At 42.9% G+C, this 13,939-nt stretch overlaps 1 protein-coding gene across 4 annotated transcripts in view; it reads right to left on the bottom strand.

The window, feature by feature from the left end:
- Positions 1 to 1,079: 1,079 nt before the first annotated feature.
- Positions 1,080 to 13,939, bottom strand: part of MET (MET proto-oncogene, receptor tyrosine kinase) — a 207,473-nt gene continuing 194,613 nt past the window's right edge. For all 4 annotated transcript variants that reach the window (XM_033959614.1, XM_033959617.1, XM_033959615.1 and 1 more), the window contains 3 exons: positions 3,720 to 3,885; positions 2,073 to 2,209; positions 1,080 to 1,948 (listed from right to left, as the gene is read on the bottom strand). In XM_033959614.1, the coding sequence (XP_033815505.1) occupies positions 1,738 to 1,948; positions 2,073 to 2,209; positions 3,720 to 3,885 (514 nt within the window). In that variant the 3' untranslated portion in view covers positions 1,080 to 1,737. The remainder of the gene's footprint in view (positions 1,949 to 2,072; positions 2,210 to 3,719; positions 3,886 to 13,939) is intronic.

Raw genomic sequence — 13,939 nt, forward strand, 5'->3', positions numbered from 1 at the left:
TACAACAGAAATTATCCCACATCATGGCTCATGTCTTGATCTGTTACTAGATTATAGTCCTTTGGATATTCTAGATGCTTATGGCTGCGAATTGTGTTGATATTCTTCTTCTAAATAGGCTTGGAACAGCTTGTTGTATTACATGGATATTACTGTATGTTTCTTTTTCCTTTGTACAACTTGTCTGTATCTTGCCTCGTTAACATTTCTCTTTTTGTACTTGTATATTAAAATCAATAAAATTTTTGAACAAAAAAACCTCAAACTGGGTAATAATCTACAAGCTGAAAGTTAACTATTTTGTTTTTTGTATTTGTAATACTACAAATTGTACCTAAAAATTTCATTTAGAATCTGTGCTACCCTGGAATGAATCTGAGCTTCGGGAAATGAGCATAAGTAGAAGCTGAGAAGCAGGATGATGTGTGTGTACAGAGGGGGTAATTTTATAACAGAGCACTTAGATGCATAACTACCTTTATAAAACAGGCTCCCAGAATTAGCCCCCAATAGTGCATAAATGCTCATGTGCAAATTTACACCTGCTCTGAAAAATGTGTAAATATGTGTATGTGCATATGCACCCATGCATTTTATAAAATATGCATGTACATCACAACTCTGCCTCTGCCCCATCCAAATATGTCCATGGGAAAACTTATGTGCAGATTGTGTATAAGTAGACATATATCTCATAATTATTTATTGTGTAAATCCTGAAAACAAGGCTAGGCTGTGGACTTCAAGGACTGGATTTGAGGACCCCCTAGCCTTGTGTCATTACTGTTCACTGGTATAGTTAATGGAAGGTATTATTGTTTATTCTGAGAGTTACCTTCTCTAGGATCTACATGAACATAAGAATAGCCTTACTGGGTCAGACCAATGGTCCATAAAGCCCAGTAGCTCATTCTCATAGTGGCCAATCCAGGTCACTTGTACCTGGACAAAACCCAAAAAGCAGCAACATTCCATGCTACTGATCCAGGGCAAGCAGTGGCTTCCCCCCATGTCTTACTAACAGACTATGGACTTTTCATCCAGGAATTTGTCTAAACTTTTCTTAAAACCAGCTACGCTATCTGCTTTTATCATAACCTCTGGCAATGCATTCCAGAGCTTAACTATTCTCTGAGTGAAAATTTTTTTCCTCCTATTGGTTTTTAAAGTATTTCCCTGAAGTTTCATCGAGTGTCCCCTACATACAGTAGTTTCAAAATAGTTTGCAATTTTTTAAACATTTGATATGAACTTTGAAAATACATTAGTATAATGTTTTTTTTCTACGTTAATTCATAATTTGTGTTCAAAGTGTCCTCCTTCAACCTTGACACTTTCACAAAGTCTTCGATGGCTCAATGAATTTGGAGAGGGGGTGTTCATTAATTAAGAGCACAATTGTTTGCAAGCTTAATGCGCTGGAGCTCCATCCTATAGAAAAATAAAGTACCCGGAAATGTCTCAAATTTCTGGCTGCTGCAGTAAGATTTTTTTGGGTTATCTGGAAAAAATGTTGGGGGTTCCATTTTTGCTAGACACTGTGAGTACTGATTTCACTATGACATACTGTGGCTTTGAAAATGATACTATGTCCTTAGACTAGTGCAATTTATACAAAATACAAAATCAGTGTTTTCACAGACACTGGGTGATGGACAAATAGTCTACAACACACGTTCATGTCAGCTGACACTACCAAAGTCAGTGTTTCAGCCTCAGTCTTGTGCATACATTGGATTATGTATCTGCATCCCGGTCTATGTTGTCTTGCGATGATAGGAGAGAAGGATAGGGAGCCACAGACTTTACGTTGACATAAGTTGCATTAACGTGAACATAATGCTCCCCAATAAAAGTAGAGAAGATCATGGATATTCTTGAAACCAGCTCGGAAAACGTTAGACGCTTTTCAGATTTTGGGTGCCAGCACTTTAGCATGACTTCATACCTGGATTTAAAAAAAAATATTTTAAATGGAAAAGAAGAGCAGCGTTAGTAAGGTTGTTGACTATTTAGCTAAATAAGAACATGAAATTCTACAGGGTAGCATGATTTAGTAAATCTGCACTCACAATGGATCAGGGCAGTATTCTGGTTGTAACAATCTTCGCCCTTGCAAAAGGTAGATGGTTATATCAAAGGAATTTACATCAGGGTAAGGGGGTGCTCCTCTCGTCATAAGTTCCCACAGCAGGACACCAAAGGACCACTGAAAAGGTATGGTAAGTAGAAAAAGAACCCTATAATTTTCAAACTTTGAACTGAAATTACCTTTTGTGAACTGAATACAGTGCATTCTTGTTATCTGCTGGGGTTAGGTTCCTGGAAAACCCCAAGAATACCAAAAATGTGAATATGGAACCATTGATCCTATGGAAAAGAGGGTTAGGGTCCTATGTGACCCTGTTCACTGTACACTGTTGCTTTCTAACACCATAAACTCATCATTTTGTGTACCCTTCTTGTAAAGAGCAACTTACTTATTATATTTTGCATTTTATAAATATATTTTAAACACTTAAAAAAAAAATAAAAAATAAAAGTACAGTATTGTGCAGGCTTTTGGTGTAACAATACGCACAGCTCTATGAATATATTTATCCTCATGGAAATACACTGTGCATGGCCATGAATAAGCGAAAATGCCCATGAATAGCGAAAATGGATTATACTTTATTTTACATGAATAAGCAAATTTGTGAATACGGAACACATGGATTGCAAGGACACCCTGCATCACAGCTTTAAAAGTAATGCTAAACAAGCAAAGTTGCTCTAACAGCCATTTGCATGAAACAGGAAAACTGATCAATTTGACTCAGCCCTGTGCACACATAGGGGGAGCAATTTTCAAATATCTTATGTCATTGCAAAATAAGTGGGTACTTTTACTTGAGTAATTGTAGTTAATTTTCAAAGAAAAAATAGGTGACTTCTCTTTGAAAATTGGCTAGCATATAGGAGATGTGTCAAATGCACCTGCTATTTGTGAAGGTCGCTGGGCAAAGAAACAGAAGGGGGGAGCATAAAACAGTGCAAGCACTATTGAAAGTCATATGCACACACACTGCTTGACTCCCCAGTAACACTTTTTTAAGCTGGCTAAAGTTATGGAGCCTGCACAAACTTGTAGCCAGATTAAGGGAGAAAGTATTAATATAGGCTAAAGTTATGATGTGTTATTTTACTGTTAACATAGAAACATCTAGTCTGCCCATCTGCAGATCCCACGTGCCTATCCCAGGCTCTTTTGAATTTAGACACAATATTTAGTAACTAGCCCCCCCTTTTACTAAATTGCAATAGCGTTTTTTAGTGCAGGCCGGTGCATTGAATGCTCTGTGCAGCTCCCAACGTTCATAGGAATTCTATGATAGTGCCGGCCTGCACGCATATTAGTTTATGGATGCATTAGTGTTTAGCGCGTGCGTAGATTTAGCATGCGCTAAAATGGCTAACACGCCTTTGTAAAACAGGGTCTAAATAATTGTTACGTTTTCTATTGATGGGGGAGGGAGTGTTCTCCCACTTTGTATAAATTACCTATTCTTTATGTGAATCTATACTCAACTATGTTGATTATGCTTGTTTGGTTTATGGAAAAAAAAAGATAAATAAATAATAAAAAAAGAAAGATGAGAGAATATGCAAATTATTATTTCACACCTGGATTATAAACTAGATAATAAGGAAGAAAAATGAATTAATTTGTATATTACCACATCAGACTTGGTTGTAAATTTCTGTGTTTGCAAACTCTCCAAAGCCATCCATTTCACTGGCAGCTTTGCACCTGTTTTATTGTGCACACTGTAGTATTCTTTATCATAAATGTCTCTTGCAAGTCCAAAATCGGCAACTTTGACTGTGAATTTTTCATCAAGCCTAAAGATAAAAAAATAAAAGTACATTTTTTTTGCTAAGTAAGAAGCTAATACAATGGTTACTTTGTGGATAGAATGTTGTCTGCCTACCAAAGATAAGGACCCTATCTAGATTAAAATAACAGTATCATAAAGATGATGTGAATTTCACTTCCAACAAGTCAAAGTTGGAAACTCTTTCATATTTCAGTACTACTTTTAAATTCAGTAGACATTTTCCCACTCTGTAGATCCTAGCACTGATGTTTCACTTATCCTTCTAAGGAAAAACCTTTCTGACAGATGGACTAAACACCCAACTCCTGGAATCAAGCCTTTTTTCACCAGGTCATTTTACTTTTCTAAAATATATTCAGTTTTTCATGAAATTTTAAACCTCTGTCATCTAAATCAGTATTTCTCAAACCTCTTCTGGAGACACTGCCAGTTGAGTTTTCAGGATCTGCATATGTCAGAGATCCACTTTATACAAGTTTACCTCTTACATGTTATGTATGATGACAATGCTGAAAACCCAACTGGCTATGAAAACATTCAGAACAGGTTTTAAAAATCATGACCTACTTTATATACTCGACTATAAGCTGAGATTTGTAGGGCCCCCTAAAAAAAAAAAAATCTCCCAATTTGGGATCTTGGCTTATAGTTGAGTTAGTCAAATTTCTGCCCTTCCTCCCTGGCCCTATGTGACCAGCACATTTCTCTCTTCCCATCCTTCCCGACTCACCTCCTGCCATGACCAGCATTTCTCCCTGTCAGTACCGTATGGATGTTGATGCAGACACAGAAGTAATTTCAAGTTGGGCCAATGCAAGCTGGGCCTGCAAGTTCCTGTGTTTGCCATCTGCTGGCAAATGTTTAACTTATTTCAAAAACTGGGCTTTATATTTGCTGTCCTTATACAAAGTTATTTTGTGATCCAGGTGTACACTATACACTGAGAAGTACGAGAGGCAGCTGAAAAGTTCTCAGCCCAACCAAGAAGAGAATGATGTGACGTCATGAAACTTACACTTTTCTTGACACTTTTCATTTCAATGATGTCACTTCCAGGTGCCGCGCACAGGAAGTCAGAGGGAGAACCGACGGGTCGCGAGGAGCATGTTGCTGACTGCTGCGAGCAAATAACTTCAACTAGGAGTAAAAGGGAAGGGGGGGGGGCGTGCGCAGCAGGTGGAATCAGGACAGAGACGAGGGCGGGGAGGGGTACCAACACCCTGGCCGCCTCTCACCCTTGCTACGCCACTGTGCCTACATATCTTTTTTGCTCTCCTCCTCTTAAAGACTCCCCAAAAAGCATCACCCTTTATGATAAATCCACTCCTGATTAATCCCTTACCCCTCCCACATGAACAGCTCACTTCTGAAATTCTCCCCCCTCCAAAGCTAACCCTACCAATCTCCTCCTAAGAACCTGCTCCCTCCCTGACCCCCTCCAAAAGTAGCCTACGCTCTTCCTGAAGACCCCTAGCCCCCTGGGCCTATCTTAAGATCTCTAGTGGTCTAGGGTAGTAGGCTAAGCAGGAGTAAACCCTGATCGTTCCTGTCCATACCAGTTCCAGGTATAAAATGGCAGCCACAATCTCTTGAGGTAGTGCCACTATTGCACAATAATGTATACTATCACTCAAGTAGTGCACAATAGTGCAACAGCTTTGCCCCCGATATAATTTTTTTAAAAATCCTATAAACATGGGAAACTAAACAAAATGAAAAATTTTGGCTTGGTTTCCCTGTTCCCTTCTTGGTTTTTCTTGTCTTGTTACTGTTATCTCTTGCCCTTTCCCCCTATTGTTCCCCCTTCCCCTAAGTTCTCTCAACTTGTACTTCACTAATCTTTTGTAAACCGCATAGAACTTAACGGTACTGCGGTAGATAAATTGTTATTATTATTATTATTTTATTGATTGTACTTGCCTGTCTGGGCTGTCGTGCCATTTTCAATAAAAATAATATTAAAACCCCTTGCCTTTTTCAGGTTTGCTTGCATATGAAAATAAATCTGGATCAAATGGATCTGGATCTGGTATTTTTGCGCCCAAGGACTGATGTTCTTATGTTCTTTATTCTTTTATGAGAGAGAGAGAGAGAGCAATAAGGAATGTCAGGGTGTGTATTATCACCCTAGCACTGCACATCATGGCAGTGGCGTACCTAGGGTATGTGGCACCTGGGGCCCATCATTTTTTGACACCCCCCCATCTATATGAAAAATATGACTTTTAGTAACAATCCACATATCGCACAACAAGAGTGTACCTAGGAAAAGGTAGCATCTTAAACACTGCAGTGAGCACTAGAACACCAACACATACATTGTAAAACTAAACAAGCCAGATCCCGCACAGTCAATTGATCCTGTAGTCAATGCCAACTGAAAACTAAACGAGTCCAAAACAAGACTCCTTTGTCTTGGTCCAAAACTAGACCAACTACTCTCCTCCATCTCTCTGCCTTCTGGCTCCACTCTGTAGCTTGAGTTCTCAAGCAAAGTTCTGGGCATCATTATTGATTCTACACTGTCCTTCAACGACCACCTCAATTCCCTGGTAAAAAAATGCTTTTTCAACCTTCACATGCTGAGGAAAGTTAGATCCTGTTTCCATCAAAATCATTTTACCGTCCTTGTCCAATCCATCATCCTTTCCAGATTGGACTATTGCAACTCTATCTACTTAAGCCTAACTAAGAAAAACCTTCATAGACTCCAGAGGATCCAGAATGCCGCAGTCAAGCTGATTTTCGCAAAAAGTAAATTTGACCATGTCTCTCCGCTTCTGTCCAAGCTTCATTGGCTACAGATCATCGCCAGGGTCCACTTCAAATGCGCCTGTTTAGCTTTCAAAATCCTACATGGAATCCTCCCTCCATGTATCCCTCTTTGTTGGAACTCCTCAAACCCTAATACCACCAGATCCATCCATAAATTAAAACTATCCTTCCCCTCATTAAGAGGCATTTCCCTTAAAGGAAAACTAGGGACCTCCCTTCCCTTCAGAATCACCGAGCTCTGAAACAACCTTTCCTCCCCTCTTCGGAACCTGAGCTCTCTCCAACTTTTCCGCAAACATCTGAAGACCTGGCTATTCTCAAAAATCTGATACTTACTCCATCTCTGGCATTCTAAGCCCTCTAAAAACTCTTCATACTTGGACCTCTAACCCCTCATTCTAGTTCCTTTCTATCCCATCTCCTGCAAACCTCTATCTTTCACTGTACTTCCTGTCCATCCCATCTCCTGTAAACTGTGCCGAGCTCTACGAATGTGGAGATGATGCGGTATACAAACCTAAGATTTAGTTTAGTTTAGTTTAGTTCTTTTCATACACACAGAACAGAGATACCCTCGCCCAATATGGAATAATCACAAACTAAAAATAGAAATATGTAGACAAAAGTTAAACTGAACCGCCAAGAAACCAGACCCTGGATAGCACAGTTACTTACCTTAACAGGTATTATCCAGGGACAGCAGGCAGATATTCTTGACTGATGGGTGACGGCACCGACGGAGCCCTGGTACGGACAATTTTAGAGTGATTGCACTCTAAGAACTTAGAAAATTCTAGCTAGGCCGCACCGTGCGGGTGCGAGTGCCTTCCCGCCCGACGAAGGCGCATGGTCCCGAGTTAAGATAAGCCAGCTAAGAAGCCAACCCGGGGAGGTGGGAGGGACGCAAGAATATCTGCCTGCTGTCCCTGGATAACATCTGTTACGGTAAGTAACTGTGCTTTATCCCAGGACAAGCAGGCAGCATATTCTTGACTGATGGGTGACCTCCAAGCTAACAAAAAGAGGGATGGAGGGAAGGTTGGCCAATAGGAAAACAAATTTTGTAAAACAGATTGGCCGAAGTGTCCATCCTGTCTGGAGAATGCATCCAGACAATAGTGGGATGTAAAAGTATGAACTGAGGACCAAGTAGCAGCCTTGCAGATTTCCTCAATGGAAGTGGAGCGGAGGAAAGCTACAGACGCTGCCATAGCTCTAACTTTGTGGCCCGTGACAGAACCTTCCAGTGTCAGGCCCGACTGAGCATAACAGAATGAAACGCAAGCAGCAAGCCAATTGGATAAAGTGCATTTAGATACAGGATGACCCATCTTGTTAGGATCAAATGACAAAAAAAGTTGAGGAGATGATCTGTGAGGTTTAGTGCGTTCGAGATAGTAAGCCAAAGCATGTTTACAGTCCAGGGTATGTAAAGCCTGTTCACCTGGATGAGAATGAGGCTTCGGGAAAAAAACAGGTAGGACAATGGACTGATTAAGATGAAAGTCAGACACAACCTTAGGGAGAAACTTTGGGTGTGTACGTAAAACCACCTTATCGTGGTGAAAAACAGTGAAAGGTGGATCGGCCACTAGTGCATGTAACTCACTGACCCTCCTGGCAGAGGTGAGAGCTATAAGGAAGACCACTTTCCAAGTGAGAAATTTGAAATGTGCTGTGGCCAAAGGTTCAAAAGGAGGCTTCATTAAAGCAGAAAGAACCACATTGAGATCCCAGACAACAGGAGGGGCTTTAAGAGGTGGTTTTACATTGAAAAGGCCCCTCATGAATCTGGAAACCAAAGGATGAGCAGAGAGGGGTTTTCCATGAATTGGCTCATGAAAAGCAGCAATGGCACTGAGATGAACTCTGATAGAAGTAGATTTGAGACCAGAGTCAGACAGGGAAAGAAGATAGTCCAACACCAGTCCCACTGCTAGAGACGTGGGATTGCGGTGATGTAAGAGGCACCAGGAAGAAAACCATGTGCCCCAAGAGCACCATCATGTGATTTGCAGAGATGGTAATCTGTTGAAACACCTGCCGACAGAGATGAAAGATAGTCTGAAGGCGGTTGGATGGAAGAAACGCCCTCATGAAAACAGTGTCCAGAATGGCGCCAATGAATTGAAGTCGCTGGGTTGGAATGAGGTGCGACTTGGGTAGATTGATTTCGAAACCCAACAGTTGAAGGAAGTGAATTGGTTGGTGGCAAGCAGAACCGCCTGAGGAGAATGAGCCTTGATCAGCCAGTCGTCCAGATAAGGGAAGACTTGAAAATTGTGAGAGCGGAGATAGGCTGCTACCACAATGAGACACTTGGTGAATACCCTGGGAGAGGAGGCCAGACCGAAGGGTAGCACCTTGTACTGATAATGATTTTGATTGATGAGAAAGCGCAGATATTGTCTGGACGTCAGATGGATAGGAATATGTGTGTAGGCCTCTTTGAGATCGAGGGAGCATAGCCAGTCGCCCTGAGTGAGAAGAGGGTAGAGGGTGGCGAGTGAGAAGAGGGTAGAGGGTGGCAAGAGAGAGCATTTTGAACTTCTCCTTGACCAAACATTTGTTGAGATCTCTGAGATCTAATATAGGTCTGAGGCCTCCGGTCTTTTTGGGAACTAGAAAGTACCTGGAGTAAAATCCCTGACCTCGCTGATCTGGAGGAACTTCTTCGATGGCATTGAGAAGAAGGAGGGATTGAACCTCTTGAGAGAGAAGGAGGGATTGAGACTTGTTGGAAGCAAACTCTTTTGGCAGGCCTAACGGCGGAGGAGTCTGAAAATTCAGGGAGTAGCCGTGGGCGATGATAGAGAGCACCCACTAATCACCTCCCATCGAGCCAGAAAAGTATTTAGGCGACCTCCGATAGGCTGTGGAAGAGGACATGAGGGAGGAAGACTGGCAATGCCCTGGAGAAGAGAGTCAAAAGGGCTGAGTAGGTTTAGGCTGAGCAACAGGTTTAATTGCCGGCGGCTGTTGTTGGCGAGCCTGTTGGTGCTGTTGCTGCCGCTGCCTCCGAGGTTGAGGAGGATGAGGCTGAATTGGCCGAGCAGAGAAACGGCGCTGATACGATGTCTGCTGCCTAAAAGTACGAGTAGGAAGGGGTTTCTTTTTGTTTTTCAACAAGGTATCCCACCTCGTCTCATGAGCCGAAAGTTTCTGGGTGGTGGTATCCAGAGATTCTCCAAACAGCTCATCACCCAGGCAGGGAGCATTGGCAAGGCGGTCCTGGTGGTTAACATTAAGTTCTGAGACACGAAGCCATGCTAATCGTCTCATAGCTACAGACATTGCAGTAGCTCGGGATGTCAGTTCAAATGTGTCATAGATGGAACGGACCATAAACTTCCTGAGCTGCAAGAGACTGGCAGTGCACTGCTGAAAAGCAGAAAGTTTGCGGTCAGGAATATATTTCTGAAAAGTGGCCATCTGCTGTATAAGATGTTTCAGGTAAAACGAGAAGTGGAATGCATAGTTACCTGAACGGTTGGCCAACATAGCATTCTGGTAAAGGCGTTTACCAAATTTGTCCATAGCCTTGCCCTCTCTGCCAGGAGGGACAGAAGCATACACACTTGAGCCTGCAGATTTCTTCAGGGTTGACTCCACCAGCAAAGATTCGTGTGGAAGCTGAGGTTTGTCAAACCCTGGAATAGGAATAACTTTATAAAGTGATTCCAATTTCCTTGGAGCTCCTGGGATGGTGAGAGGAGTCTCCAGGTTTTTGTAAAAAGTTTCCCTTAAGATATCGTGAAGGGGTAATTTTAAAAATTCCTTGGGAGGTTGGTCAAAGTCTAAAGCATCCAGGAATGCCTTTGACTTCTTAGAATCAGACTCTAATGGGAGAGAAAGGGTGTCTGACATCTCCCTAAGAAATTGAGTGAAGGAAGAGTGCTCTGGCTTACTAGCAGGATCCTGCACTGATGGGTCAGCCTCGTCCGATGAAAAATCCTCCTCGGTACCGAGGGGATCCTCGGAGTCATCCGAAAAATCAGGGTCACGTACTGATGGAAGACGGCCCTGAGATAGAGGAGGAGAGGATTCGGTATGCCTGGTTTTGCGTACCGTTTTGCCGGAACGCATCGACACCGTACCTGGTGACTGTAAAGCGGTACGGGTGTCAGAGAGCGGTACCGGATCAGCGACAGAGTGAGCAGCTCGACGAAGAGACTTCGGCTCTGCCGATAAAATAGGCATAGACATAGAAGAGGCAGATTTAAGCGGTGCCGATAATGTCGATGCCGACAAAATAGGCTGGTCGGCAATCGGTACCGTAGGCTCAGTAGGTACCGAGACTGGAAGGTTCGGAGTTAGCAGAGCCGGGAGCAGGTGTTGTAATTGTTCCTTAAGCTGGACCTGGAGGATGGATTCTATGCGCTCATCCAGAGACGGTCCCAATGGCACCGGTACCACTTTTTTCTTGCTCGGTACCTGCGGTGCAGCTCGACACTCAGGCGAAGTCGATGCCGATGAAGAGGCAGTCACTTCTATGGGAGTGGAGCGTTTGCGGGGCCGGCGCGTAGTCTGCAGGACTTGGCTCACTGCATGTTCAACTGGCGGGCCGAGAACTGTAGGGGATAGCTTCTTAGCCGGCATACCTGAGGGGTGCGACACCGAAGATGTATCTTGCGGTGTCGAAACCGCCGGTGCCGACTTGGAGGAAGTTGCCGATGCCGGGATCAAGCCGGTGGAACTTCCATAGCGGCACCGAAAAGAACCTGCTGCTGAATCTGGCGATTCTTCAAAGTTCTCTTTTGAAGAGAACCACAGCGGGTGCACGTCTCCGCCCTATGGTCTGGACCCAAGCACTGAAGGCACCACTTGTGCGGGTCGGATAAAGAAATAGGGCGTGCACACCGCTGACACTTTTTAAAACCCGGTGAAGGGGACATGAAGGGAAAAACGGCAGTAGCAAAATCGAAGCCCGAGGGTTCGATGGTGCCAACAGGCCCCTCTAGGTATGCTACTGCATCATGAGTATCATATGAAGCAGATGATTAAAACCTTCCATGAGTGAAATTGAATGAAGAACAGACTGTTTGTTATTTTATGCAATGTCTAAATTATATTTTAAAGAATGCAGTACTATTTGAAAAACATTGGTAAATTGATTTTTACATAATTCCCATATTTTTACCAGTAGAGAATAATTTAGGTACTTTACATGTGAAATATTTTAACACTGGTGTTAAGTGATTAATTCCAGGGTGTTGAATCAATAGCATAATGCCCCAGATCAGTTTGTTCTTGCTAGTTTTACATGTGTTTTGCTCCAAAGTTGTGCCAAGAATGTTTAACAAATGCCAGGCTTTCTTTTTTTTCCATGGGCAAACGTTTCAAATTACTGACCTCAATGCAAGCTGGTACAGAACAGATTTTTTAAATAGGTAGTTTACAGCTGTATATGCAGAACAATAAAAAAGGCAGGTTAGAACAACACCAGTTAAAGGAGCTTGTATCTAAAATCTCACTCGTTCACCTGAAACCTCTCTGTTGTTTGCACCTACTTTTGGACTGAATGGGTACATAGCATAAATGAGCAAATATAAGGGCTCATTTACTACGCTGTTCTAAAAAGCGACCTCCACTATAGTTCCTGTGCACTGAGGCCAGTTTTAGTGCAGCTGTAAAATGGCTTCATTTCCCATTTTTGCTATAGCGCAGGGCATGCCTACTCTTTGTGCGCTAAAAAATAAAATCTTCTTTCTGGCACATGGGTAGTATGTGTTGATTCAAAACTACAGTGGGATGCCTGAGTGCACACCGGACTAGTGACTTTTAAACCTGCGATAAGCACATGTGAATGCTTACCACAGCTTAGTAAAAGGAGCCTATAATTTCAAGGTTTAAAATTTGCTATTTATATGAAGTGGCTATTATTTAACACATTTCAAACATGTCTGAGACTCTCAGCCCCATCCTGGGCCTAACAAACAACCTCTGGTGCACAATCTTACATGACTGCTGCTGAAGGTTATAACAGCCATTTTGAGATTGGAGCCAATGTGAGCAGGAGTGACAGCCAGTTTGACAGCTGAGACGTAATGGGCAGGAGTGAATGGGGATTACTTCTGCCTCAGCTAGTCACTAGAGGTTATATGGTAGTTCAGGGGATACCTAAGGGGAGAGGCTCATTGCTCCTGTGCCCGATCTGCTGAACATCTTTTTCGTAAATCCTACACACATACTGACTTCATACACTTCATATCCCTGCTGACATCCTTCCAGCCTGCCCTCTCTCTTGCCAAACAAGAATACTATGCCCATTTAACCAACTGTCTCAGCTCTAACTTTCACCATCTCTTTACCACATTAAACTCCCTAATCAAAGTGCCCTGAACTCCTTTCCCCCCTTCACTTTCTCCCCAGACTAGGGCTGGGTTCTTCTACAGGGTTCAGAAGATTCACCTTGAGTTCTCAACCAGGACACCCCCCCCAACCCCATTCCATCTGTCCCTTCTGCCAATCTCCCCATAACCCTTGCCACCTTTTCTTCCTTTCTTAAAATCCCTGAAGCGGAAACTGCACATCTTCTCTCCTTCTCCAAACCCACTACCTGATCCTCTGATTTGATTAAAACCCACCTACTCATCACTATCTCTCCCACTGTCATCCTTCCTGTTACATATGTTATATCTTCAACCTATCACTCTCCACTGCAAATGTTTCTGATGTCTTCAACATGCTGTAATTACACATCTCCTCCCCACATGCCCCTCCAACTATGGCTCCATCTCCCTCCTCCTTTTCTTATCCAAACTATTTGAATGTGTTGTTCACTGCTGTTGCCTGGACTTCCTTTCATCTCAAGCTATTGTTGACCCATTTTAGTTAGGCTTTTGCCCACTGCATTCCATGGAAATTGTCCTTGCTAACGTCTCCAATGACCTGTTCCTAGCCAGATCCAAAGGCTTCTACTCTAACCTCATCCTTCTCAATCTATCTGCTGCTTTTGACACTATTGATCACCAACTGCTCCTTGATACATTGTCCTCACTGGGATTCCAGGGCTCTGTTCTCTCCTGGTTTACTTCCTACCTCTCCCATTGCACTTTCAGTGTATGCAATGGTGGGTCCTCCTCCACTGCTATCCCACTATCAATCGGAGTACCTCAAGGCTCTGTCTTGGGACATCTCCTTTTCTCCATCTATATCACTGATCTCCACCTATGGTTTTCAGTATCACCTCTATGCTGATGACTCCCAGATCTACCTCTCCATACCATATGTCTCTACAGGAATCCAGATCCAAGCCTCAGCCTGCTTGTCTGACATTGCTG

This window comes from Geotrypetes seraphini, chromosome 9 (genome assembly GCF_902459505.1).
Source record: "Geotrypetes seraphini chromosome 9, aGeoSer1.1, whole genome shotgun sequence".
Lineage (NCBI taxonomy): Eukaryota > Metazoa > Chordata > Amphibia > Gymnophiona > Dermophiidae > Geotrypetes > Geotrypetes seraphini.